This window comes from Etheostoma cragini, chromosome 11 (genome assembly GCF_013103735.1).
Source record: "Etheostoma cragini isolate CJK2018 chromosome 11, CSU_Ecrag_1.0, whole genome shotgun sequence".
Taxonomy (NCBI): Eukaryota; Metazoa; Chordata; class Actinopteri; order Perciformes; family Percidae; genus Etheostoma; species Etheostoma cragini.
The window spans coordinates 13,805,239-13,833,165 of record NC_048417.1 but is presented as its reverse complement, the minus strand read 5'-3'; the positions used below and the strand labels follow the sequence as shown (position 1 = coordinate 13,833,165).

The 27,927-nt window shown below is 39.2% G+C and overlaps 2 protein-coding genes across 2 annotated transcripts in view; one reads left to right on the top strand and one right to left on the bottom strand.

Moving 5' to 3' along the window:
- The window catches only part of hs6st3b (heparan sulfate 6-O-sulfotransferase 3b), a 64,270-nt gene extending 42,664 nt beyond the window's left edge, over nt 1-21,606 (bottom strand). Inside the window, exon 1 of the mRNA XM_034885434.1 lies at nt 20,272-21,606. Coding sequence (XP_034741325.1) covers nt 20,272-20,816 — 545 coding nt within the window. The 5' untranslated portion in view covers nt 20,817-21,606. The remainder of the gene's footprint in view (nt 1-20,271) is intronic.
- Nucleotides 21,607-23,754: 2,148 nt separating this feature from the next.
- Nucleotides 23,755-27,927, top strand: part of uggt2 (UDP-glucose glycoprotein glucosyltransferase 2) — a 31,942-nt gene continuing 27,769 nt past the window's right edge. Inside the window, exons 1-7 of the mRNA XM_034886052.1 lie at nt 23,755-23,843; nt 23,961-24,087; nt 24,667-24,818; nt 25,214-25,296; nt 25,402-25,532; nt 26,663-26,775; nt 26,971-27,148. Of these exons, the coding sequence (XP_034741943.1) occupies nt 24,694-24,818; nt 25,214-25,296; nt 25,402-25,532; nt 26,663-26,775; nt 26,971-27,148 (630 nt within the window). The 5' untranslated portion in view covers nt 23,755-23,843; nt 23,961-24,087; nt 24,667-24,693. The remainder of the gene's footprint in view (nt 23,844-23,960; nt 24,088-24,666; nt 24,819-25,213; nt 25,297-25,401; nt 25,533-26,662; nt 26,776-26,970; nt 27,149-27,927) is intronic.

Sequence of the window (27,927 nt, the reverse complement as noted above, 5' to 3'; positions counted from 1 at the left end):
AACACTATTTCACCCAGCTTCATTACACCCGAAGCCTCACAAAAACTCCCTGCTTTGTTTGCCACCTTTGAGAACACTTTAACACAGATCCGTAAAAGATTTGTATTTCAGTATTGCATGCAAGCACAGGCCCACAACTGCAATTTAATGTCCTACTCCTTAATACCTGCTATTTCAGTTGTGCTGCAAACTTCATAAAAAACTAAATTAACTAATTAAAGTTAATAACCAAACCCCCGCTGTGTTTTCTGTTCAATAACAAGGGAGACTTTGATTCATGGGCATATGTTAACGACATGACTGGTTCAATTAAAGTTCAGGTCAAAACTTACGCCCAAATATTTGTACAGCTCTACCTGCTCAACACACATCAATTATTTCACAATGAATTACTCATGAATAGTTGAAAAGAGCTCACAGCTGCTAGCCTTCCTATCCTGAAGGCAGAGTGTAACTGCTGTGTCTGACAGATGAGTGGGACTTTGAGTGATTAGCTCACAGACACAAAGTTTCATTGACAATCTGAGCTGAACGACTTGCGCAGTGAACAAAGGTGTCAGCAGTGCTGGCAAGCTGATCACAGGGCTGCGGGGAGAATGAGACGGGAAGGGACACAGAGAAAGAAACAAAGACAGAAAAAGAGTGAGAGAGTGAAAGAAGGAGACTGACATGTCTGTATAATATCTTTGTTGCTCACTTGTGTCTGATCCTCTTGCTGTTGCTCTGCAGATGAGGGAACTTTATTATCTACATCAAGTAATGCAGGGCTTGCCATCTTCGAAGCAACTGGGGAACACTGGCACTTTGGTTATTGCCATTCCCCAGTGAGGAAAACCATCCCCTCTGTCACATTGCTCTCTCAATTATACTGCACATCACCTCTACAAAGCTCTCGCTTAGTTCTTGTGAAGCAAAAACTGCTCAAAGTCTGATGTGCGCAGAGTCGTAACAGTTCGGGAGTGCTGAACAAACAGCCGGGCTGATAGATATAAAACTCTGAAGGGGGCATGAAACCATCTTTGTTGCTGTTCTTGTGACACTGCACATGATGAAACACAAAACAGAAATGACTCCTTGTCCTCCCTATTCCTCCCTTGTTCCTCTCCAACCCGAGCTATGGAATATACTCACAATTCATTTAATCTACTGTGGCAGCACTTTTATGACTCTTATATGGCGGTGAAATGTTGTTTTTTTGCAGCTCAGCAGAAACGTCTGCATTTTACTACTCCACTATAGGCCTTTAACCCATAGGTACCAGGGTTTTATCAGCAAAACGTAATTGGCAACTATTTGGCTAATCAATCTGTGTGATTTTTCAAAGAAACCCTCCAGTTTTTGTAACATGACGACTTGGCGCTTTTTCTCTTTTGTATCATCGTACAATTGATTTTGAATTGTTTCCTGGACTAAAGGAAAATATTTTAATTATTATCAGATATAGCAGACTTCACATTATAGAACAATTTATTCTGACACTGCAAAAACCAAACTTGTATTGGAAAATGGGCTTATTTTTTGTAATGTATTAATCTGACAATTCTTTTCTTGACCAATAAACCGAATTGAATAGTCCAGAAAAAAGAATTCTGTCACAATTACCTTAGGCCCAAGACAATGTTATTAAATAGCTTGTTTTGTCAGACCAACAGTCCAAACTCCAAAGATTCAAGTCCCTACAATATGAAACACAGAAAGGAAACAAATCATCATCCTTTGAGAAGCCAAGAAGAAGTTGAGTAATTAATTGACATAATTGATTATCAAATTAGTTTTTAAGTGAGTAATAGAGTAATTGACTAATCCCAAAACTAATCCTTAGTCCTAATTACTAAGTAATTGTCACAGCTCTAAATGAAAATGTAAATTATTAGCCCTACAACACATAACATAAAAAGTTGAGCAACTTAAAAGTGTTTAAAGAACACAGCCCTAACTCAAATAATTTCATGGCACAGGAGAAAGTAGGAGATGTATACAGCTGGAACAAATGGCTGTGTTTCCTTGCACTTTATATCTTCAATGTGAACTGTATAAGTAAGACAAAGTGAGCTGATTTGCTGCATCACTGTTAAACCACAGCTGGCAAGAATGTGTACTAAGACTACCAACCTATTCTAATCACGCTAAACTAAAGTGATCTGTTACACAGAAATGAAAGAAAATCAAAGGCTGTGCTATTTCTGTAACCAGTGTGCCAGCTCTGCCAAAATACCCAAACCAGGCCACAGGCACAATATGCCACAAAGAAGCAGAGCCAAATTGTTTGTCTAAACAGTTTTCAGTAAAAAATGGAGGTTAACAGTTAAAAGGCTGTTATATTTTGACTTCTATTTAATAATGGACCAAAGTTTTGCCAGTTAAGTGGCATATGAGGATTTGATGATAACATCTTTACACGTTCTTCCCTCTGGCATTTCACATGAAACACACTTCCAAGCACATTGATCTTGCCTCACAGGGGAGACTTTATGGTACCTGCTTCCCAATTACTTGCATAGGCTTACTCCTCTGACACCGTCTCAGGAAAAACACACCGGATTGGCCGCTGGTCATGACAGAAAAGATTAGTGGAGGTAAATTTGTGGGCAGGGTGGGGGAACTGCCAGCTTCCAAACATTCAGTGGAGTCAGAGAAGCAGATTTACTGTCTGTGCTCTTCTACAGGCCTCCGTGTTTGCCCTGTCTCCAGTGGCTGACTGAAGACCTTGCTCGCCCAACAAAAACACTGTCAGAGATAGCTCAGCCAGCCATGAAATTGATTTTGTATTAACAAACAAGGGGATCTGTTTCTCCCGTGCTGTTAATCAAATCATTTCGAGGAATGAGGGGAAGATGAGAGTACAATCATTAACTTCCAACAGTAAATCAGGTTCACTGCCAACCTGTTGTCCCATTAACCCTGAAACCTGTTCAATAGCTAATTAAGGCAATTACTTCAGGCATGACACGCCAGTTAATCATGAATGACTAGCCCATTTATAGTGGTGGCTTCATTACCATTGGCAGCACTCCCCCCCTCATTCTCCGCACGCACGCATGTGTGCACGAACACGCACGCACACACACACACACACACACACACACACACACACACATACACAAACACACACACAGAGCAAAAAGACTTGGGATAAACGGTGACTCTTGGTCTCTCTCCCACCCATTTACAGGACTATTACGGGTATAGATACATCAAAAAAGAGCACGGCAAATTGTGTGCTCAGATTCCCGTTGCTCTATCTCCCATCAGGTTTAGTCTGTGATATGGAGCTTTAAAGTTTTTATTGTCAGTTAGGATCAGACACTTGATTTATTACCTTAGTAAACATTCTCTAAGGTCTTTATCGGTAGTTACAAGTCTTCACCAATATAGCAAGATGTTTTGTAAATTATGGTTACGTTAGAGTACACTAGACTAAATATTAGGGCATGGTTTAGGGCGTAGCTACCTTGTGATTGACAAGTCGCTACCACCGATCTAAGCTTAGCAATGCGTATCCACGGCACTGCGTACATTTAAATAGCTGTGAACCTTATTTTTGGGTGTCTGTGTTTTTCCTTTAGAACTTTGACCCTTTCACAGTGTGTTTTCAGTTCATAAAATATTTTTGTCACCTGAAAATGTCTTTTTTAGCATTTGGTTGTATGGAGTGGACTTTAGTTTCAAGCTTCTTTTTTGCTAGTCAAAATTAGCATCCTAATTAATATTTTAAGGTAAATTACAGCTGCACCTTACTAACCAAGCTAGTCAGCTAGCGCTAACTTGTAACTTTGCATTTATCTTAGCACTCCTCCCCCAGCTCCACCATCTCATCCAAATATGGTAATTTCTTATTACAAAACCCAAACAAAACATGGCGATGACCAAAATACCTAAATCTACAAACCAATGGGTGATGTCATGGTGGCTACATCTACTTCTTTTATACGCTCTATGCCTAGGGCCAACATTTTTGCCTGAGCCCTTAGTCTGTCTGTCTGGAGCAGTCCATGGTGCTAAACAAGACTTTAGTCGCTCTCTAACAGTGTGATCAGTGTTCTCTGACACCTTACTTGTCAGCAGTTCCCATCCCATCCTGCTTGAGGGACTGGCACTGACAGATTGCTGCATTGAGCAAAGGCCCTTGTAGTGAACTGTCCTGAGTGTGAGTATTGATTTTTCTGTTTATCTCCCCTGACTGCGGCAAGGCGAAGGCTAGCTGAAATGATTCCCTCAGCTCTGAGGCCAATTCCTCTCAGCTCCCCTCAGTTCCCTGTAAAGACAGGCTACAGTATACTACAGCCTGATTCTATATGTGCCGGGTCATCTAACGCAGAGTATCCAGGATGGTTTGAGACTGCTCATCCTAAATGTCACTCTCTCCCCTCCACTGCACAGCGATAATTGGCCCTGGCACTGCAGGAGACCCCCATTTCCATTTGCAGCCGTGAATACAAATTTCTGGACGACCTGCCACACTTGTCAACACAAGGGGAATTTAATTCTGCTACTGTCCCACTGAGTGGAGACCTGCAAATGTTGTGTGACATTAAAAGAGCTACACTGTATATTTCCCTGAAGGTCTCATGTAAGAAAAAAACAGCAAAAGGCTCTACTCAAATTCAAACTGCTGGCACAGCTTTGACATTGATCTACTTTCACCAGACAACAAAGCAGACACATTTATTGCTGTGATTGCAAGTGGGGTGCGTTTAATTAAAAATGGCTGTGGTTCCCCTCGCTTAGACGTTGTTTGTCTTCTTAACGTGACAAATCACAGCCGCTCATCAAAGCCGTGTATAAACAGGCGTCTGTTTGCTCTAACTTATCAAGCATCAGCGCTACGGTCCTGAGGGAGAGTGGTTCTGTGCCTTCACTTTTAAACAATTACACCAGGAGTCAGACATGCAACCTCAATCGGTCACACTTTTCAATTCAATGTAAATGTCGGACTGATACATCTTGTGCAAAGACTCCCTGTGGACAAACTTGTTGTCTATAGTGCAGTTTTTCTTGTTCTGTTAATACCAAACACAACAAATGCAACAAAACACTAGCAAAGAGAACACCAGGCATGAAGTGAAGTTAATGCTTAATAGTAGGGCTTCATCCGAGAGGAAACAGCAGACCCACCACCATCTCACACAAACTGATCAAAGACGAAGCTTTAATTTAACAGAAGCTTGTACGGCCTCAAGGGCACCTACAAATAAACAAATCTCAAATGCTGCTGACCATTTTCCAAAAAAAAGTGAACATGCATCCCAATTGAAGGCTTAACATCTCTTTAACAATTGTAGCTTTTAGTGTACACAAAAGCTTTTACTTTAGCATTCACTCAGGACAAAAGGAGAGCTTGCTGCACAAAGGCATATTATTTCACAGGCTTTAAACACAACCCCTACTGGGAACACCAATCATGGCTAATGTCAGTAGTTAGAGGGTATGAGTGCAGCCTGTACATGTGGATCCTGGCGGCCAGTTATCAGCTAAAATGTTACGCAGAGCTGTGAGAGAACACTAAAAAGCCTGTGTACAGTGTGGAAAAAATGCTTTTAAGTTAACTAGGAATAGGCAAGGCAAAGCAGTTTTATTTATAAAGCATATTTCATACACACAGGTAGATTCAAGGTGCTTTACAGAGAGGTACAGAGGATAGGGATTCATGATCATGGCCAAGAAGAAACTTTAGCAGCACCCACTGCTTGTGCAACCCTCACTGTCGTCCCCCATGGAATATGAATTAAAGAGGATTTAATTACATTTTATTTAGGGGTATCAACTAGGCTGTCAGGTGATTCAAATATTTGATCGAGACTATTCGTATAATTGTCCATAGTTAAGTGACTAATCGCAAATTAATCCCACATTTTCTATCTGCTCTAAATTGACTTTAAAAGGGATATTGTTCAAGCTTTTAATCTTCTTATCAACATTGCTTGGATACAGTAGTGGCTCCCAAAGGCAATTCATACGTGCAATTGTTGGATGCAATGCAAATTATTTCAAGCAGACCATTGTCCTCTACAATGTTTATTGACCTGCAAGCTGTAGTCACCCATTTAGCTATTACTGTAAATCCATAACAACAAACTACCAAAACACCTTTTTCCCAACTTGCATGCCACTCCCCTTACCTCTGTCAAGACAAAAAGTCACCTCATGAGATCGATGATGTTGTCAGACAATTACAATCTGAGCTGTCAGACAATTACAATCTGAGCCTGCCAGTGGGAAAAACATCGTTTTTAGTGGACAAAAATCCCGGGTGCACAATTGCCCCATTTGGTTACATTAGAGCTCGGTCCACGCCTGCCCTCACTACGATCTAGCTCAATACTGGACCAAATCAAGATTGTCTTGGTCACATCAGTCTATAAGACACAAATGCATGGGGAAATGTAGTCCAACATGAAAAATCAAAACAAAATTACCCTTTAAAAGGAATTTGCGTTAACTCGTTATTGCGTTCGTTTTGACAGCTCTAATTTCAACACAACTATTTTACATTTCCATCCCATCTTGTTTATGTCTCGAAACAATATACCCACACTAGAATACCAAACAAATCCTTTACTTGCCAGACAGATGGGTAGACAAAAATCTCCTGATTCATAACATTACCTGTCAACAACCCAAGTAAGATGATGTAGCTACACAGAACCAGTGACTATAAAATAAATGCAGGTCAATCCTAGAGAAACCTTTAGTCGTTCAGTTCAGTGTTGCTATGTAGTTTAACTATGATTTATTAAAGTTATGGACAAAATTACAACATTTCTGGTAGAATACTTTGCAACGTGAACACTGCATTTCTAGTCTTAACCTTTGGTGCAACAAAATATGAAATGAAAAGTATGTTGTTGTCTCATCTGTGCCTAAAACATCCAGCCCCCCCACCACTTGTCTTAACACAGGGCTGTTTAGATGCCATGCTTGCAGTCCATGATGTGACACCATCACCACAGAAGGCTGTGACATTGGAGGAGGATAAAAAACAAAGGGCTTCCCAAGGACTTATCCCAAAGTCTCTTCAAACCCCTCTTTTCCTCTCTTCTCCTTCTTTACCTCCTAATTTTTCTTTGGAACATCCCCCTCTTAAAGAGAAAATGGATGTGGTAGCGCTCAACAAGGCTTTTCATAGACTTGGATGGATTGCATGTAAGCGATGAGATTGGTTTCAGTGTTCCCCGTGGACTGAAGCCTTTGGTGTTTGGTGATAAATGCCTCCTGTGTGGTAATACAGTGTGATTAACGGACACAGCCCAAAGCCTGATCCCTCCTCTCCGTCCTCACCGCACCTGAATCAATCATCTATATGGAAAGGCCACAGTCTTGTGCTGGAACAGCTGCTTAGAGCTCAGCTCCCTCCTTTCGTACTTCAGGAGAGCAGAGATGGCTGTAGGACTCACTTTGAAACACAGTGAATACAAATAGATGAAGCCTACCTGCTGACGCCTGTGTTATAAAGCAGGTACGCAAAAACATGTTCAATCTAATAACAAATTAAATGTTGAGGTGAGTCTTACTTGTTGCAGTTCTACTTCAAAAGATTGGTGGTGACCCTTTTTTATTTAATTTCATATTTTGAGTAGTACTGAAGTTCCATGAAAAACTGAATTAACCCAACCACTGATATTTATAAGGAAAGAATAAATGCAAAAAGATATCACAGAAGGACTTTGACGACTTGGAAAATTGTTTTATCTTGGCCTTAATGTTTTTTCCTTTTTTGGTCTTCAAATTCAAACTTTTATAATGATGCTTCTTTACTTTAAGAGTGTGGTCAAATAGGTAAAGTAAGACCTTGAAAAATAAAATAATGCGGCATCCTCAGTAATCATCATATATTATTTTATGTGCATATTTTGTAGTTTGTTAAATCACTAAACCCACTTCCAAAACGCCCACAGAACAAATACATCCGTAACGCTGAGGTGACAAGGCAGGTTGAATATAAAAGCGTAACTTGACACATGGCGCAGCTGACTCGATCAGATTTGATATTACGGCCGACAGAAAAAAAAGGCTGCGGCAGCAGTTTTACAAATAGCCGTGAAACCATTTTAGATTATGGCAGTGGCATAAGCAGTCAAATCAGTCCCCGAGTATTTCTGTGCAAGTCGATAGAGGATCCAGGTTAGGCCCATTAGTCATGTTGGCACCATGCATTGCATTCCCAGGCCCGAAACAACCCCGCAACTTCTCTGCACATTGTTGCTAAAAGCTCTCAACACACCCAAATTGGCATTTGCAACACACTGGCTTTTATAGATGTGTAAAAACTTGAAATCGATGCAAATTTATTTCATATGTCATTAATTTGCTTTGGTTTATACTCTATCTTGAAGTATTTAACCAAGGCATAATCTGCTACTTGATGAAAGCAAGAGGACAAAGCCATTTGCTGATAATATTCACGTACCGTTCAAAAGAAAGCACTCAAAGACACAAATTCTTTCTCCCTCTGTAACTTGTTATGATACACAGACATGCCTTGCATTACAAGTGAAACAAATGCCTCCAGTGTTAGGACAACCACCCTCGAAGTGAAAGCATAAACAAATTCCCAGCTCAGATTCCAAACATGAGATTGGAGTCTTACACAGAATGATGAATGAAGCAAAGTCCAGTATCCATAGCAGAAAGGGGACTGATGAGAAATTAAGTGATCTCCGGATCTGCAAGTAGGATTTAAAGCTCTGTTTGGTAGCCATTCGTCTGGCACCTCAAGAGGACTCAGTCTCATTGAGGGACATCAGATTCATATGATGAGGTTGAGCAGGGACATAAAGCTATTTGTTCCACACCAGCACTCTGTAATGCTATAAGATGTTATTCTACTCTCTAGTGCTGTGCTGTTGTTAGGACAGAGTTCCAATCCATACTTATTATTACACTGTGGCCTGGGACCCACTTTATACTGCAATATTGTAGGTGGCTGAACATAAATTGATCTAAAGAGGGAAATCCTTTTCCAGTGGGAAATAAAACATTGTTCAGTCAGCATAATATACAACAAAGCACATCATATCTGATGTTCTCTGCCTTTATCGTAATCAAATAATATAGAGGATGTAAAATAAATAACATAATAGTCAAGTCAGTCATAATTAAAGATTAAAGATGTTTTATTATGTCATTAATATTGTGTCACAAAATTGTTTTATATAAAATTATATATTGACTATTAATGAAAACAAGTTCCTACTTTTAATCATGTGCGCTGCTGATGAAATATATATCATATATACTGTGTATATATATATATATATTTGGATTTTCAAGACCGATTAACAAGACGAGCACCTATTTATAAATAAATAAATGCAGTCTGTGAGATTATTCAAATCTCGCTCACATCAAATTGGACTGATGTCACAGCACAGGGAAGATGCAGACAACACCATCAGTAAAGATTTGCTGATTTAATGTGATTAATGTACTACCATTTTATTATATACATACATGCCAAGACTGAATTGGTATATCTTGATATAAATATATTTATTTAAGATTGTTTTTGGGGCTTTGCCGCCTTAATTTTTTAGTAAAGTACCTTCTCACTGTACTGAAGCCATTCTAAAGTGTTTAATTTAGAAATATTTCACCACATCACCAGCAGACACAGGCCACCACAACATCAAATCATTGAGAGCTTCATCCCATCAAACAACGTTGGGTTTGCACACTCTTGCAAGCGGAGATTAGTCCGTGTGAAGGTGACTTTACCTGTGCTTACACTTAATGTGTGCCAGGTGCTCAGTCAACCCCTGAATCCAAATTGAGGAGCAGTGTGAGGCAGGCAGCCTTAGCTAGCCTCCCCACAGTATAGCTTACCTGTCACCAGCTCGCCCCAGATAAGGACAGATGACCTTTCTTCAGGTTGTTATAATAAATCAACTCCAGAGGCGGTTATTCCTGGCACGGTCTGCATCAATTGAGAAATAAAACAAGGCACCTCTGCTGGCATTTTCCACGTTACGGTTTGATATGTCAATCTGTCAAGTACACGAGTATCAACAAAACACATGCACACACACAGGCAAGGAAGTTCCCTTATTAATTAACATGGAGGCTAACCTGGTCTGCCTTGTTTATATGCTTGTTGAACATTTTTCTTTTCAGTATTTTTACGTTCTCTTTGAGTGATTCGTCCAAATATACAAAGTAAGAATGGGGTAACACGTAAAGCTAAATTGGTAAAAAGAGCCAGCCAAATATTTTTGCAACACAGCACAAAAAGCTGTAGAAGCAGTATAAGGCTAACATCCAGTGTCTTCAAAGCAATATTCACGAACTTGCTGATCAGGCAGCTCTTGATCAGCAAACACTAAAGAATTTATGGTAAAAATCTTTAAGTTTAGCTCAATTACTTTTTTATGGAATGTTTGTAGTAGAGAACTAGCATCCCCTTTTCTCAATTAGAGGGAAAACATAGCCAAAGTTAATAGTCCATCTGATAATAGAAGCATTTGAGCAGCTCAGCTACCAAACAGGCCTCATGGGGACATTTAACACCAAATCTCAGAATCACTGCACCAGCTAACTCATTTTTATCACACTGACTACATTTAACTTAATCAGTTGTGAGGTGCTTTGCTTCTCTTCTTTTTTACTTCAGTCTAGGGTGTGATCTCACGCTGACCAAAAGTTGACTGAGAAGTAGGAGTTCAGCTTCTCGACAGTACGTCTGGGATCTGAGAGTTCATAAAGGCAGGCGATTCAGAGTTAGAGCAAGGTATTTATCATATGTGATGGCACGGATCAAATTAAAAAAAGAAAATTTCTGTCTCAAGCTACATTTCAACAGCATAATCTTCACAGTGCCATTGCTTTAGTAAGGATATGGTTCCATTCAAATAAAGCAAAAATGTGCTACTTTGCATTGATTCAACATTTCTTACCCCAGGATGATCTAAGTCTAGTCTTATTGGATTCGAGAAAACTGTGACACGAGGGTCCTGCCAGTCACTCCACCAAATGCCACCCTTTAATTACATAAGAGCTGAATCAGACAATTGGAGATTCATATTTGCCGAACCAGCAAGTGTTTGACAGCGGCATCAGAGGAGCTGCAAGCCTGCTCTGGCTAGCTGCATGGCTTTCATTACCTAGAGTGGCTTTTAGAGAAAGACGGTAAGCCCTATCCACACTACATCTTGAACAGTACCATGCCAATTTGACAAAGACAAATATCCATAACAACCCAAACACATGCAAAGCTTTACATATTCTCCATAAGCTAATACTACAATGGTCTGTAAGGGCTCAGTTATTTAATCAATATGTACTGAACAATAATGTGCAAATACAATTTGGGTCTCCATGTTTAGTGAATCATGTATCAAGCAGTAGATTTCAAGATAGAACTGGGACACTTATCCCCTTTCCAATACAAACGACATCACACGGCAAAACAAAGCATAATCTTACTAAAAATTATTAAAAACTTTTAAAAACTTGGTACACACACAAATTGGAACACATCTTTACTAGGATAAAAATTGTGTGACAAAATGAGAATTACAGAGAAGACCGTAGAGATTGTAGTCCATGGCAAAGCTTATTTGAACTCAGGGTTTGTCACATAATCTTAATTTAATGTTTTCCACATTTTACAGAGTATGCAGAGAAAAAGACAAATACTTTTCTGACTCATGTTAGACGTTCACCTTCTAGAATCACCTTTCCGCATTACTCGCTGCTTTATTACTTAAACATTTTACAGTTACACATATGGAGCAACATTTATTTGTTGTATTTGAGTTGTGTTTCTGGCCATCTGATGAATTTATGACCAATATTCACTATTTTTTAGCTCTGTTTTTGTCCTAAAATGCCCCCCCCCCCAAAGGTTCTCATGCTATTTTTAGTTTCTATTGAAAAATAAAAAAACTCCACATTTCCTTGTGCATAGTTGAATATGAACCACGGTTAATGACTTCCTTGATTGCTCTATGTCATGACGGTGAACAAGTGCATGACATATGCTGTTGCACTCACTGTAGAGGTAACACTTAATTATCAAACCGACTCGATTACTGCTCAGGCCTGCCAGCAATGACAACTTGAATTAATGACACATGAAAAGCAAATCTCCGCACCCTGGAAGTCCAAGGCCTGCAAGGGCACCCACACCTCCTAACATAATAAACATCCCATCATTGGGATGAGCACTTTGCCTCCTACATCTAAAGCCAGAACCGTAAATCTGCTAAACTTTCCTTCTTTGAGTTCATCTGTGTCTGGAGGGCATCCATTACCCTGCTGCTTTACTGTGTCTCATGGAGAGCCTGTGCTTTCTCTTTTTCACTACGCAAGAGGCTTCAGAGAACACAGAAGAAAAGTCTAAGTCCATCAAGTGCAGCAAAATAATTTATCAATTTACTGGTATGACTCCAGTTCCAAATGTCTTTAGAGTCTGTAAGAGTCATATTTTCTGACATATGGTGTGCCAAGTTGAGCACAAAACAGAGTAAATCTTGTGATTTCATTTAGAGTAAACTTTTGAAATTAAGTTACTGCATCTAAAGATTCTTTTTTGTCAAGCTTTGCAAAAACACATACTGTAACATAACATCATAACATCAGTTGGATTACCTAATGGAGATAACATTGCCGCTACATAGTCTTTGTTCAATACACATTAGAGATCATCAACAACAACAAAAATACTTTAATATGATTCTTAAACCTGCAATAATCTTTTTGGCCACCTGGGGCAATAGAAAACACTGGTAAACATTGACATGGCATCGCCTTTTATGTTGATGTGGTGTTAGTGTTAGCTTATTTACACATCCAGCAGCAACATTATCATTCATATGGGGTTGTGTTTGTCCACATGATAAATCCAAGTCATATATTGACTCTCTTTTAGCTCTGTTTTTGGTCTCTACCTACTACTAAGATAAATATATGGTTCTTTAGCTGCTAAATGCTCCACTGTTTACTACGTTTGGTGCTGAGCCGGTAGTGTAAAGCAGTTTTTTTTAGAGTATTAGCACTGAAAACTGCTGCCTGCTGCACCCGAGAACCCCATAAGAGCTGTGAGAGGGTACCAAAACAGTAAAGCTAAACAATAAGCTTAACGTCACTAAAAAGCTCTGTAAAGTTGAGGTAACAACCCTCTTAATCACTGCAAGCTACGCCTCTCATGTTACACACTCATTTGATACATTGTCATTATAAAAGATTTTTATTAGTTGCTTTTAAGTGCTCAGAAACAATTGATATTTCTAGAATTTTTATGACAACTGGGCTAACTTTATCTGATGAACTATGATAGACTAAAAACAATATAATATTCAAACTGAGAAAGTGCCCACATAGCCTATCGTGTAATAAAAGGAATTTAATCAGTAATGCCAAAATTAAAAATACCAGTGATGTCTGCAGGTTTAAGTTCATTAAGGTTGGGTTGGTAATGACTCCCTCCCACATGCTGATACAGGGAGATGCCCAACATTGTCATGCGCAGGTAGTAGATAGAGTGAGACATGCACGATTCAATGATGTGAACTGTAAGTGGTAACAACCACGCATTAATTGCTGCTCTCTCCGCATCTCTTCTTATGAATAAAATATGACATGTGGTGTTATTCAGCAAATAATTAAGGCATGTCATTGACATGCATGTAATAACAGTGTATTAGTGCTCCTGTAAGATTGTTGTAAAAACAAAGGGATATGTACTGTATATGAATATGTCATTTTTATGACTGGTGGAAAAAACATACTGTAGGCAAGAGCTTTATTGCTTTGTCAGTACCGGCTCTCCATTGGGTAACCATTAATGGTAAGACTGGTGACCTACAACACACTGGAACATAACCACCTCAGGCCATAATGCACACAGGACTTGTCCTTCACCTTTCAGAAGACTGACAGCAATTACTGTGGGTATATGATCACTATAAAGTAGCATTTAAATCAAATGTACAGCAACTAGGCTATAGAGTAGAAACATCCTATAGAGTAGGATGTTAAAATAAACATCCACTAGTTAGAAATATCATTAAGAAGGCAAAGAATTTACCAAAAACGTAATCATTAAAAATCTAAATACAGTAGATGCCAATTTTTGTTGACAACTTTCAAGACAGCTTTTCAGCACAAATAACATACAATCCTTGAGGACACAGTGATCTTAACATTATCCAGAATCAGCAGAGGACATCCTCTGCCATTGCTACATAAGCACATCTCTCGCTTTCTCTCTCTGTGCTTCATCAAAGGAGAATATCGAGGAGCGTCTGTACTATACTTATGTTTTGGCTTTGGTCTCTTTGTACTTCTGAACTGAGCATTCATTATGCATAAGCAACAAGAAAGCTGCTAATGAAGATTTCATAAATTGATAAAAACTGCAACATCAGCATGCATAAAATTACCATGAGGCCACAGTTAAAAGTGGAATAACTAACATGAAGTGGACAGGAAAAAAGCTATACATACTATACAACAAACAAAGCGATACAATTGTACAGTGCTGCTCATAAGTTTAGGATCCCATAATAAAGTTGACTATAAAGAGAAATTAAAAAATCATCTTTTGTAAATAGATCTAATGCTTTAATAAAAAAAAACATCCAACCTTTTAAGGACACCAATTTTATTTATGAATGAATAATGTCTTGTAAATAAATAAATGTCCTTCCTTATAATTCAGGGGGCGTAAGTATTATCAGGCAGATTTGTATTATTAAAGGCCAGTTATTTCATGGATCCAGGATACTATGCATCCTAATAAAGTTCCCTTGGCCTTTGAAATTAAAATATCCCCATATCATCACATACCCTACACCATACATAAAGATGGGATACTTTCCATAAAATAATCTCTCAATGCAAATCAAACGAGCTATTCGTCTAACTGAAATAAAATCATGCCCATCTCTATGTTTGGTGAAGGATACGTGATGATGGGGAGCTATTTTAAATCCAAAGGCCAAGGGAACGTTGTCAGGATGCATAGTATCCTGATCCATGAAATAACCGCCCTTTAAAAAATGTGCCTGCTTCTATGGGAATTTAACATAGGGGTATGTATACTTATGTCCCCTGTATTTTAAGGAAGAACATTTATTTATTTACAAAACATAATTCATTCACAAAGAAAATTGGTGTCCTTAAAGGTGGGATTTTACCTCATTTTTTAATTAAGGCATTAAGATGCATTTCCAAAACATAATGTTTTTAATTGCTCTTTCTAGTAAACTTAAGGATGGGCATGTAAACTTATGAGCACCACTGTATATTAAACTTAGTATTTATTTATTGGTTTGAATGTTTATGGCCTATATAAATGAATGTAACTGCTAAATAAGTTACAAATGGATGAGGCAAGAAACATGGCACAAGCATGTGAGCTCAATTTTGGGGAAACTTGAATTTCAACAAACACAGTGGCAAGATATGTTTTTGAAATAGAGCTGAAGGCACAGAAACATGTATGATTATTGGCTCCCTGCACTCCCTGCACTAAGCTGCGTAGTGCAGGGAACCACTCGGACTGGCAAATTTGTTTACGGAGGGGTAGATTGGCTTTGCAAAAAAACTCCGAGCATTCTATGAACGGAATGACGCATTTAAAATATCGCTTCATCACGCAAATTTGTTCATGGGAAGCCAACATTGTAATCGTGATTACAATTTTATTAATTGTGCAGCCCTACTTGCAAATAGACAAAACACAAGCAAATTAAGAAAAGATCTTCTTTAATTTGACCACACATGCGCAGGATTCAGCAAATACGCTGCAAATACACACAACACAACCAAATACTTACTGGCTAACTGGCTACAAATATAGAAACGATGCAAGAAGAAAAGCACACAATTCCGATCCAACACCAAAGATTCTATTGTACCTTAAAATAATGTTTCCAAAATCGTTTCAGTGGTTCATTAATTCGTTGGAATGAGACATAAAAATAATGGTATCAATTCCACTCCCAAGGTGTAGGAGGAACAAAGAGGAAAAGTGCTTTGGTGCCTACTGTAAAGGTACTGATTGACAAGTAGCTAATGCTAATGTTATTCTTGATGGGTAACGTAAGATGACAACAACGTTCATCACACTTATTTATTTTTAGTATGATTGTTTTGACCACGGTTAACAACTCTTGGCTAGCTTACCCACAAATTTATCAGTAATGTTAACTATATACAGTAGATAGACTACTAATCTAATGGTAATTTAGCTAGCTAACACACCCCTGTCCTCTGCCTCCGTCTCCCGGGGCTGCGAGGCTTCAGTCTGGATGAGAGCTGACAACAGCCTCGGACAGCGGAAACATACACAGTCAGCCCCCCAGCCAGCTAGCAACCATACCGATAGCGTAACCGGTGCCCCCATTTTCGCTTTTAGCCATCTGTACAGTTAGCTAAATTTACCAGACAAAACAGGAATAAGATTCTGCCTTCTCCCAGCATGACAGGTTCATGGAGCTGAGTGATTTTGGTTTTATTTTCCATATTGTTACAGCCCTAATAAGGGCCCTGTTCATGCTGTACAGACATGCATTGTGTGTCAGTTAAGAGGCACAAAGGCACTCTTAAACTTGCCCCGTTAACTGCCGTTTTAGCTCAGTGGAAGCTTGTACACGTAGCTGCAGCTACTCCTTGTTGCCTGCACCGATTCAGGTTGTTTTTTTTTTTCAATCAAAAGTACTCGCATATTTATAGCGATCAAGATTAACATAAAAATTGGCAGGAATTCTCCTTTAAGTCTGTTTAAACTTGTAGGGTGCAAAATCTAGCAGGAGGATAACTCGGTGTAGACAGCACCGATTGTTTTCATTTGTCTAACTACTGACAGAAAACAGGGCAAAAAAAAAAAAAAACAGGGCAACATGTTGAAGTTGACCAGAATTGTCCTTTAAGTTACAGGGCGTTTGCCCATGTAGAAACAGTATGTGATTATTATAGCTGTATATCCTGTGAACAATTGCTTTCAGGGATAAGAACATTGTATACACATATATACTGTTTATATATAGACTTTGTAGAACTGAATAAATTCTGAAGTGAATGAAAACGGGCTTGCTCTGGATCATTCTTGAACTCAACATATCTGTATAACAGATGTTCCAACAATATAAGACATCAGAGAAATCCGTGAAAGAACAAGCAGAGACATGAATTAAATTAAAATCATTTCAACCCTAATTTAAAGGCTGGCCGTTATATTTCACAAATTACAGTAAATTTGACATCGAAACAAACTCCATTGACAGATATTGAAAGATATGCTGATCTTGTCAACAGCATCACCGCATTATAAAAAGAATAACTGATTACTTTTAGTCATTTAATATATCAGCAAAACATCCAGATTCAAACTCAATGTTTCAATGCATGTCAACCACGAACATGTATGAAGTCTACGCTTGGGTATGCTATTAAGGTCCATTTTCATGGATTTTCAGCATTAAGTCTACCACTGCTGCTTTAATCAAGGAGTGTAATGTATGCTTTGCTGTAGGGACATCCGGCTGTGTGTTTAATAATCAAATGTCCTCACCTTAACCTGTAGCCGTCACAATAAAGCTGTGTTGTTGATTTATTAATCTCAGTAGTAAAAGAGATTGTCACTGCCACATGGATGGAATCTAATATTAGAGCAAGAAATTGCATGAGCTCATTTTTATTTCATCGGAAAGCAGCATCAAATATGTCTCTGACACTGACCTAAGACCTTATACTACACATGCAAAACAATTCTGAAGACACAGTCCATTCTTTATGCAAGTACATTTTGAAAATTAGCCCCATGTTTAGTCATATTGAATATATCTACCCGAGTAACTCCAGACCAAACAGTTGGCTAATGAACATGCAGCAATCAAAAATAATTCTAGCAGCTGTCCTCAGTGCAAGGCCTCTGAAATCGCCTGAGAAGGAAACAACCTTCTCAACAAGCCATCTTCATGCAGCAGACAAGACAATGCATGACGCTCTCCACAGAGCAACTTAGGAGGACAGCACTTAGAGGTATGTTTCTCCAAAAAGCCGCTGAAGAAAGGCAAGCTTGCCCGCTCCACTTCTCCCCTGACTGACAGCACACTCCAGAGGAGCCCCGCCACAGCACACGCAGACTGATCCAGTCTGACACGCCTGACCTTTCCTGGGCTGCACGGCCGGCTCGCTGTGCAAGGGCGCCGTGCCCGGCTGAAAAGGCCAAACAATGCCATGCAGGCAGTGCCATGGTCTCCCATCCCCCCCTCCCCCACCCTTACTGCCATCTCAAGAGCTGGCAAGGTCAATGCCCGGGACAGCGGGAAGATAGCCACTCAATCTGTGAGGCTTTCAACCACGACACAAGGGTATGCCAACTAAATTTGATGTATGATTGGTATTTCCCATTGCACCATTAGGTGGAGTTAAGATTTTTGTAACAAGTGGATTATGTAGTACAAATTGCGTATTATTGTAAAAGTGCGCTTTTTTACTTTGACCTGATACCATTCAATATATTTAAATTAAAGCATTGCACACCAAAAATGTATGAAGGTGAAATTTGCATAATATATACAGTGTATATACTGTATATATATATATATATATATATAAAATAGTAGTATAATAATACTATTAGTTATCTCACTTAGTAAATGTGTTTACTTTGTTGTTTGTGTGTGTAGTGGCTGGTTAGTGAGGGGGCCTAACATATAGTGTCTGCCATCAGTCTTGGTCGAAGCAGAATGACCTCAGAATAGATGCTGCAGGAGCCCGCTAAAGAACAAGGGATGGGAGGACCAGTAAGTGCAGAATAGATGCTGCAGCTGTGAAATGAAGAGCTGTCACATCCAGTGAGCACTTTCCTGAGTAAAGGAAACACTTGCACTTCTGCACAGCAGAAATAAATCATGTGCTCATGTACTAAAATGTAAGACTGTATTTTTCCAAACAGAGAAGGGAATTCTTTTGTGCTTGTGTGACACCACATTTGGTCATTGCTTTCTCTACATGCAAAAGTATATTTGAAAATATCCTATTAACTGAGTTATAGACTTTTCACATGCCTAATACCTAAACTTTTCGGAATCAAGAATCAGTGACTCCAGAAGCAGTGACTGAATTGCAAATTACACACATCCACTCTGCTGAGTGAAAAGACACACACACACACACACACGCACACACACACACACTGCTCTGACTAGTTCATTACAATGCGGCCCCCTTTGGTAATTGTACTGCATCTCACATTTGTACAAGCAATTGCAAATGTCTTTTCCACTAATAATACAACAGAAAATATTGTAGAGATAATGCATATCAAGTTCTACTCTGCTGTTTATCCCAGATAACTTCTGTTTATCATAAACCAAACATCTTGGGATAATTTGTCCAGAGATAAGATGGCATCAAATGCAAAGATTTTATGTAATCTAACAGTAGTGCGCCTGCTCTGTAAGCCAAAGAGAACACCTAGAAGGGACTTATTACAAAAGACGTTAAGGCCAAGCAGGGGAAGTGTAATGGTGTTTGGGGGTCAGGTATAAATATGTCACGTCTCAACTTTGGACAACTTAATTGACACAGATGATACCCTCAGTCAGAGGGAAGAAAAACTGTCACTGACCCTTTACCATATCATTATGGATTCAGAGTGTATGCTTTCATAAATCGGTCAGTCAGTTTTCAGTAGGTGCAACTGGAGCTTTGATGTGTGCCAGAACATTTGGACGGCAGGCTCACAAACACTGTTAATGCAGTGAAAGGGGAGTTCTGCAAATGCTTCATAACAATTGGTTAATGGCACAAAATGGCAAAATAACAGCATTTGCACAGCTGGGCAGGAAAAAGTTCATTGTGAGAGATTGATGTGAAAAAAAAGGACAAACACAGACAATGTATATGTCTGAAGGTCAAGCAAATTAAAACAAAACAAATGTTGTTATAGCTGTTTATACTAGGCCTACATTATCTTCAGTCTAACACACTTGTGGGTAAACACTCACCTATTATAAGCGAGCTGTTTGCTGGGTGATTGGTTGCAATCATATGTGTTTTTACATACTGTTCAGTTCCATCCATCACTGCTCACTTAAACGTCCATGACAAAAGGCTATATGCAAATGAACACCAGGGAAAAAATTAAACCTGTAAGTTGATCATGGGGCTCCAGTGCATGTGTCTGGCATCTTGCATGCATGTTTGTTCACACCTGCTCTGGGATCTTGGTGGTTTGGGGGCCATTTAGCTTGTTTCAGCATACCTGCTCACCAACACAAGAAACACACACACCCACACACACACACTGTGAATTAAGCATACCTTTTATTTCTCTGGGCCTCCTTCTTATCCATAATTACAGGTACACAGTTCGAGAGCTCGGTCCAGTCTGCATGAAGTCCGCAGCTCCAGCCTGTAGAGAACCGGGAGAAGAGCCAGGACTCCTCTTTCCCTGGTCGGTGACATGTGCATTTCTTCTGTCCGGGCTTGCAGTCGCACGGCTGCTCCAAGCGAATATTCCTCACCAAATGTCTTCCGAAAGTAGTTCCCCCGGTCTTCTGGATGTGCAGAAACACTATCACGTCGTCCCCTTTGATGTTGAACTCCACGTGTCTGTCAAGGTCTCTTTCGGTGAAGTTGAATTTTGACGGTAGTTTAGGAGGGCTGTCATCCTCCAGGTCTTGATCTCTGTAGAAATCATCGCTGTCCTGATACGGGGTGGAAAGTAGGCTTACCCCTCTTAATTTCTCCCCAGTCTTAAAGTGGCACGAATTGCTTCCTGCGGGACATATGTACTGATAACCTATCATAACAAAAAGGACAGCTAAAATAGGAACCAAGATGAGCTTACTGGACCTATCATCCATTATATCAAGATATTGTCTTCATTCCATTACTTTGAATAATAAGCAGCACCTTGATGGGTTCTTCAGTAGCCTAATGCTCCATGCCTCAGAAAAGACTAAAGGTGCCTATTATTTAGGTGCCACATGTTGATCAGACAACACCCTCCGGTAATCTGGACAAAAGAAGTCCACCTTTTGGATTCTGTAATACTCCCGTCTGCACTGCGCTGGACAAGAGTCAAGAGTCATGTAATTTCTGTCTGTCCAACTTCTAAAGCCGGTGTGGAGCGGCATCCGTGCCGACGACTCCCATATTCCGGTATCAAGTTACAAATTAGGCAGCTGATGTGGCTTTATAGGTCTCCCCCTTCTTCATGATTTAAGTCGTCCTGACCCCAGTCCAAATCGCAGTGTGTTTCGTTTTGGCGATAGACTTACTTCAGCAGAAACGAATCACGGCTTGCACTGCCGGGCTGGGTCCTCCGGCAGCATCCTCCACGGGTTGGGCGGTCTGAATGACTGTGCTGAAGCAGTGTTTTGAGAGGATGCTGCTGCATCCGAGCCGACACATATGCGTTATGCTCTCGTTGTGGTTGGGCTGGGAGCGCTCTATCCCATTCCTGTCCATCCCATAATCGTGTTAAAAACTGCGAAAGCCTGAAGCCCACACGGTCACTGACAACATGGAGATTGAAGCACATGTAGGCTAAATACCAAATCCTCTGTAACTTTATGAAGCGCGTTCATCCCAGTGTGACCTTTAATGATACAAGATATGGCACTATCTCTCTAGTTGCAGTGGTAGGGTATAACCATATAAAGCCAAAATAATGTCTAACATTTGCTCAAAGACAGTAGGTTCTATTAGAGCCACCGCTCTAATAGGTGCTTTTTTGCAATAATGGTTACAGTCGCACATAACACCATAAAATAGGCTATGGCACCGAAATGCGAGGCATTTATAGAGTTGAGTTGTGCCGTGATGAAATGATGTTGATTCATTAAGACCAAACGCTGGTCACAATAGTTTTTATGAGTTCACATAGGCTATTTTTTGATGAACTGATCAGTCATTTTGTCACTAGTGCCAAAAGTTTCAAAATTGACAAAGTTTTAACATACAAAGTCATACCCAAATTGAGTTTTAAGGAGTAGGCTACTCCACCCATTTTACACATATAGGCTACGGAACAGTTTACTGCAGGGGTCGTTTTTTAAAGCAAGTGGCCTCTAAACTGAAAGAGAAATTGAGCTGGAACCCCCTACTACAAAGGCTATATTGTAGAAATTAAGTTTCCTTTTGCACTTGAGCCATTTGTGTAACATAGGATACTGAGCTATTAAAATAAAGAATAATCATTTTTGGTGTTATTTTATAAATCATGTTTTATTGTTACATTACAAACATAAATCTGGCAGCTTAAATCCTTGTCTTTATCTGTGGATGGATATCTTAGTTACTATACCTATGCTACAGGTCTATTATCAGCAAGGGGTCAAGCGATTGTGTCATAACCACACGACTTTCTTTTTTTACAACAAATTACCATACAGGCAGGAGAAGCTTGCAAGCAGTTTCGACTTATATTAGCTGTTTAAGTTTATTTAATAATGTTATAGCATTCAAGCCAGCTATAATTGGCCTGTGCCAATGCTATATCCTTACATATATGCTACGCTATATACACTATAACTACGCTCTCCATTTCGGCAAGAATCGGAATGACGGAGATTTCTCTTGGCACAGCTAGCAGAAGTTAGTTATGGTTGTAATAGTTGATAATGGTTCTGTTACATCATTGTATGTAATTTTTTTGCCTGTTATGTTTAATTTATCGGCAATAAAGACAGATTTTTGTCAACAAAATGTTTTTCTGAACATCAATGACATTCAAAACGGTGATAACTGAAACACATATACTACACACCATGTGTACATGGTGTATATGTTTGTATACATGATACATGTGTTTTCATATATGTATTGCAAACAGACCTAAGTACTACACAGATAAGAACATCTGCCTCTGCACCACCAAAGTAAAAATAAAATAACTATTAAATATATAAATATTTAAATGCATATGACACTGTTGCCCAAACCCACACAGTCTACAGACAGAGACGCCATCTTGGAAGTTTGTGATCAATATATGGTGATGTAACCAAGTGGTGTCCCATTTCATAGGGGTATGTTTTCACCCCTACCCCTTACCCCTCGGGTCACATCTACGTTGCCAAGATCAGTAGGAGGCTGTGCAGTAACAGCACTCACCCGAAAAGTTTTTCTAATAGACTTCCGTCGTCTCCATGGAAATTAACGGTGTCACTTTGTCTATTAATTTTACTTTCTATGATCATCAGTGGGGATTTATATTTGTTAATAATTTGTTTGATTCATGTTAGGACAATAATTAGGAGGGCCCCTCCATCGACTCTGAGGACCCCCTATGGGACCCCGACCCCACCTTGGAGATCCCTAGTTTACTGATCATGGGAATCACTGAGCACCGTAGCCTGTGAGAACAGTTGTATAATTACACTAATTTTTGTCCCGCTATGTCTCACAAATAGACTATATCAACTTTATGGAAGTCGGGTAATATACAATGCTACACAACCCCTTTAATATTCTTTTCATTGACTAATAGATTGGCATACCTTACAAATGGTTTTATCTATCAATAACTATAATTAATGTTGCATTTAAGCCTATTAAATAGATAGCCTACGTTATATGCTATCGTAGCTCACCATAAACATAATGTAAGATTGTAATTATTAAATATTTCTTTGATAGGCTACTCGTGTAGCCTCTTTTACAGCTGCAACTGTTTGGCTACACAGTTTCACACTGACACACATAGCGTTACTCACGTAGTACCATTGTACAATAGACTGTATATTAACAGTCTATGCTCAGTAGATCTACACATTGCTGTAGCTGCAACATGCTCCAGTGTTTGGTGGGACAAGTGATTGAGCTTCAGCCGTTGCCTTTTTAGCTGTCTACCGCCGTGCCAGATTAAATTACAACTTTACCACCAGGTTTGTTTAAACTTTACACTCACTGTCACTAATGTGTGTGTCCATGCAAAGACTGACACATTGTGCCCAAAAACATAATACGCCATGATTTATTTTTTTATTTAACGGTTGTTTCAGACACGGATAACGGTCAGCTAGATTCACCACAATACGTGGCTACCCCGGCAACTTGCTGTTAGTTGCCCAAAATACCTACCCAAAGAAACCCTTTGCTTTGTATGGAAGCGGTCAGCATCACTAACGGATCTAATATCGGCAACACAGTGATCGATGTAACGTTATTCATAATGTAACGCCACACTGTTACATGTTCGTTCGTTAACGCTTTATCAAGCTAGTGTACCGTTTTCATTCTGGGCTGTTTACTTTAACGCTACAGCTAAGTTAATTTCTGTCTGACCCGTTTACGTTAGCTAGTTATTTTATCCCTAACGTTAGGCACCATGTGCAAAAGTACAACAGTAGCTACCTTTAGTGTGTCTATTTCTTTCTATTTATGATTGTAGGCTATTGTTGTAGCCTACTATTATTTTCTTGGCTCGGCTGAAGTTCGTTGTTCATTTTTGTACAATATCAAATCATCTGATTCTGGCTAGCTAACAAACAGGTCAACGTGATTTCTTCATGTAACGTTAGCTAGCATCTCCTGCAACGGTGTTGTTAGTCTAAATTTATGAGGTTTGCACCAGCGTTGTGGTTTAGTAAGCTAATGGGTTAGCGTTAGAGTATAGCTAGCTAGCTACGTGGCACTAACTGGCACTTCTCAAAAAGCAAAGGTGCAGTACTCTAACGTTACGGCCGGTGTTTGCTCTCTGCCACTGTAGGTTCACGTTAGGTTTCTCCGGAGATAATGAGGAACGTTATTGTGCTATCACTGCTGCTGCTAAACATACATCATGTCATATCGGCACCCAAAGGCGTCACTGCCAGTCTGAAAGCAAAGTGGAGCATGACGCCTTTCCTCCTTGAGACAAGGTAACCAAATCAGCCCAGGATATTAATGTTGAGATCATTAGTCCAGCCCCCTTGTCAATACAGACGTTCAGAGTGATGAACGTAACAGTTTCTTGTTAGTTGCCTCATACTGTCTGGGAACCACTGAAGACTGTAAAAATGGTATATTCATTGAGGGAAATGATTCTTAAATTGACAGATTTGATCATCAACTCATAACAATTCTGCAAATATGTGCCCTTTAGTGGATCATAACTTTAGTAATCATACATAATGGACTTATGAATCTCATTACCAGAAAATATAAAATGATTTAGTGGACTGTAGCTTTAACTGTTGGGCAATAACAAAAAGGTTGCTTGGGTCCTGTGGTTACGGACTGATGCTAACTAATACTTTCATTTTCTCTTGTGCAGTGAGTTTATCGGAGAAGATGGGAATGAGAAATTCTGGAAGTTTGTTGACACTGTGAAAGAGCTCACTGTATACAAGCAAGGAGGTATGTTGTTTGAATCCAAAATACATTTGAAATACTTTTGCACCTTAACAGGTGTGCTTCTCTTCTAAGAAACCTTGTTGTTACTAATGTTGATGTGTCTCACAGAGTCTGTGCGCTCGTACTACAACTTGATCCTGAAGAAGGCTGGCCAGTTCCTCACAGATCTTCAAGTTAATCTCCTCAAATTTGCTCTGGCCCTACGCTCGTACTCACCAGCTGTTCATGCATCCCAGCAGGTATGTTGTGGTCAAAATAGTATAACTATTTAAAAAAATCCTCTAAAGATCAGTGTTGGAACAGTAGCCTACAATATGCAAGACATTCAGCCCATTTCCTATTCCAGGTTTTTGTTCACCCTGTTCTTGACTCAAGTTGCTCTGCAGGCCTTTCTTACATTTCTCTTTCAATTTCAATTATTCTCAAACTGTAAAATACTACACAATCAATAGAAAAAAATTCAATGAGCAGTAATTGATCCAGTGACAGAGTTGGCGTTGGTCATGAAAATCAATAAGACTGCTTTTTTTATAACTCTGATGCATTTATCAACATGCCCATTGTACATGTTCTTATATGAAAAAACAATTCAGATTCTGTCTAAACATTCAGACATACATTTTTAATACATGTTAAAAAATAATTAACCATAACCATAATTAACAAGAGATCAATCTTTCAAACCCTTATGTTCATTCTGGTATTTTTGTTCAGCCTGTCACATGTTGTCAAATGTAGATTCATTGCAAAAGTGCCCTATTAGAATTGAGTGAAACATTTTACATGTAAGCATTCCTTTGCTTGAAACGAGCTAATTTGGCTGCATGTGCAGTAAGTGAGTTTCACTGGATTTAATAAGATTTTGGAACGATATGTGGACTAGCAGACCCTCCTTCGCAGCGCTGGGGACGAAAGGTGGCAATGCGAGACTATCAACTGAGAGACATATGAACCCCAGTTTCAATAAAAAATGTTTCACATGACATAAATTATAAATGGATACTGCAGTGGGCTTTGGACTACATTTGACCTTAATAGTGTGCAAAGTCAGTGCACTCTTTGTACACAAATCATTGATATGATAAGGAGGAATTCCATTTCGGTGACAGTGATACACCATGATGAAGTTCTCTAATTTGGAAATGTGTTAAACATTAAAATGAATAATGGCCTTTTGCAGCTGAATAAAGTGTTTTGCTGCACAGTATAAATTGTTGTGGCGAAAAACAATCACGTAACTGATTTATCTCTAATCAATTTAGGCCTATGTTAAAAAGTGATGGTTCTTCACTTGATCCTGCCAATGATAGCGTAATGTTGTGACCAGAGTCATATAGAACATTCTTGCACTCCTCCATGCTTTTAACAGATAGCCAGTGATGAGCCTCCACCTGAAGCTTGCCCTGCCTTTGTTTCCATCCATGGTCAACATAGCTGCAGTAGCAAGGACATCAAGAAACTCCTGAAGGCAGCTGCAGGCAGGTAACACAGAATAGCACCGTCTTCTGTGAATAAATTCAATCTGTACAGCAGAACAACCTGATAGGTTTACAGTTTTGTTTTCATTGAAATGTTGCTTTCGCTGAATGCATTTTGCCTTTAATCAACATAGAAATGTTTGGATACAAATCATTGTATTTCAGAAATCTCTTTAATAACATCTCCAACTGTTTGCAGGCCAAAACCATATTTATTTAGGAATGATCACACATATCCAGGGGTCAATAAAACAGATGGGCCAGTTGTGATCCTCTATGCTGAGATTGGAACTAAGGACTTCACCTTGTTTCATAAGGTGCTGTCAGAGAAGGCTGGAGAGGGCACGCTTATATATGTGCTGCGGCATTTTGTAGCGGTGAGTAGCAATGCTCTTGCAGCCATTTTAAAGTGATGTTCCACTGATTAAATGTTTTAATAAATAATGTGGTTTGCTGTTAGTCTCAGTGAAAAGTTATCTAGTTATCTAACTTGTGCTTTTATCTTTTGGTTTTTACACAGAAGAATTATGTTAGATTTTAAATGATAAGGCTTGTGCTATTCACTTTTTTTCTTATTGTCAACAAACTCCATAAAAAGATCACAACCAATATTAAACTGTCCTACTGACAAGTATTGCCTGAGCTGGTAATGCCTAATATATTTTATTCCTCAGTGCCATGGACCTCCATTGCTTAATCTTTATTTTTGATGATGGCACTGTTTCATTGATAAAACAATGACATATTTTTTATTTGAAAATTCAAAAACTAACCAAGATACAGGTCTTTGATGGACCAACAGGTGATTTTCTTTAGGATGTGTGTGGAAGAAAATAAGAGTGTGGGTGTTAAAGACTTCCGATTGTGCCTGTGAAAGCATGAGGCAGTGCTTTGAATCTGAGTGACATGAGTGTCAAGGTTGAATGTCAGTGAATCTGCTGCCGTATGTGCTTATTCTTCTCTCTGGTAAAATATGTAATAGATCATAACTTTCACTGACTGTCTAGTATTGAAAAATCCCTTCTTGTAAACAAGAGATGGACACATTAACCACAGTTGGACGACATGGTGTAAATAATGTTTACACTGTGGCACTAAAGTTGGCTAAAAATGTCTGATATGCAAACATCATTCTGACTCAACCAAAAGGTCCTTG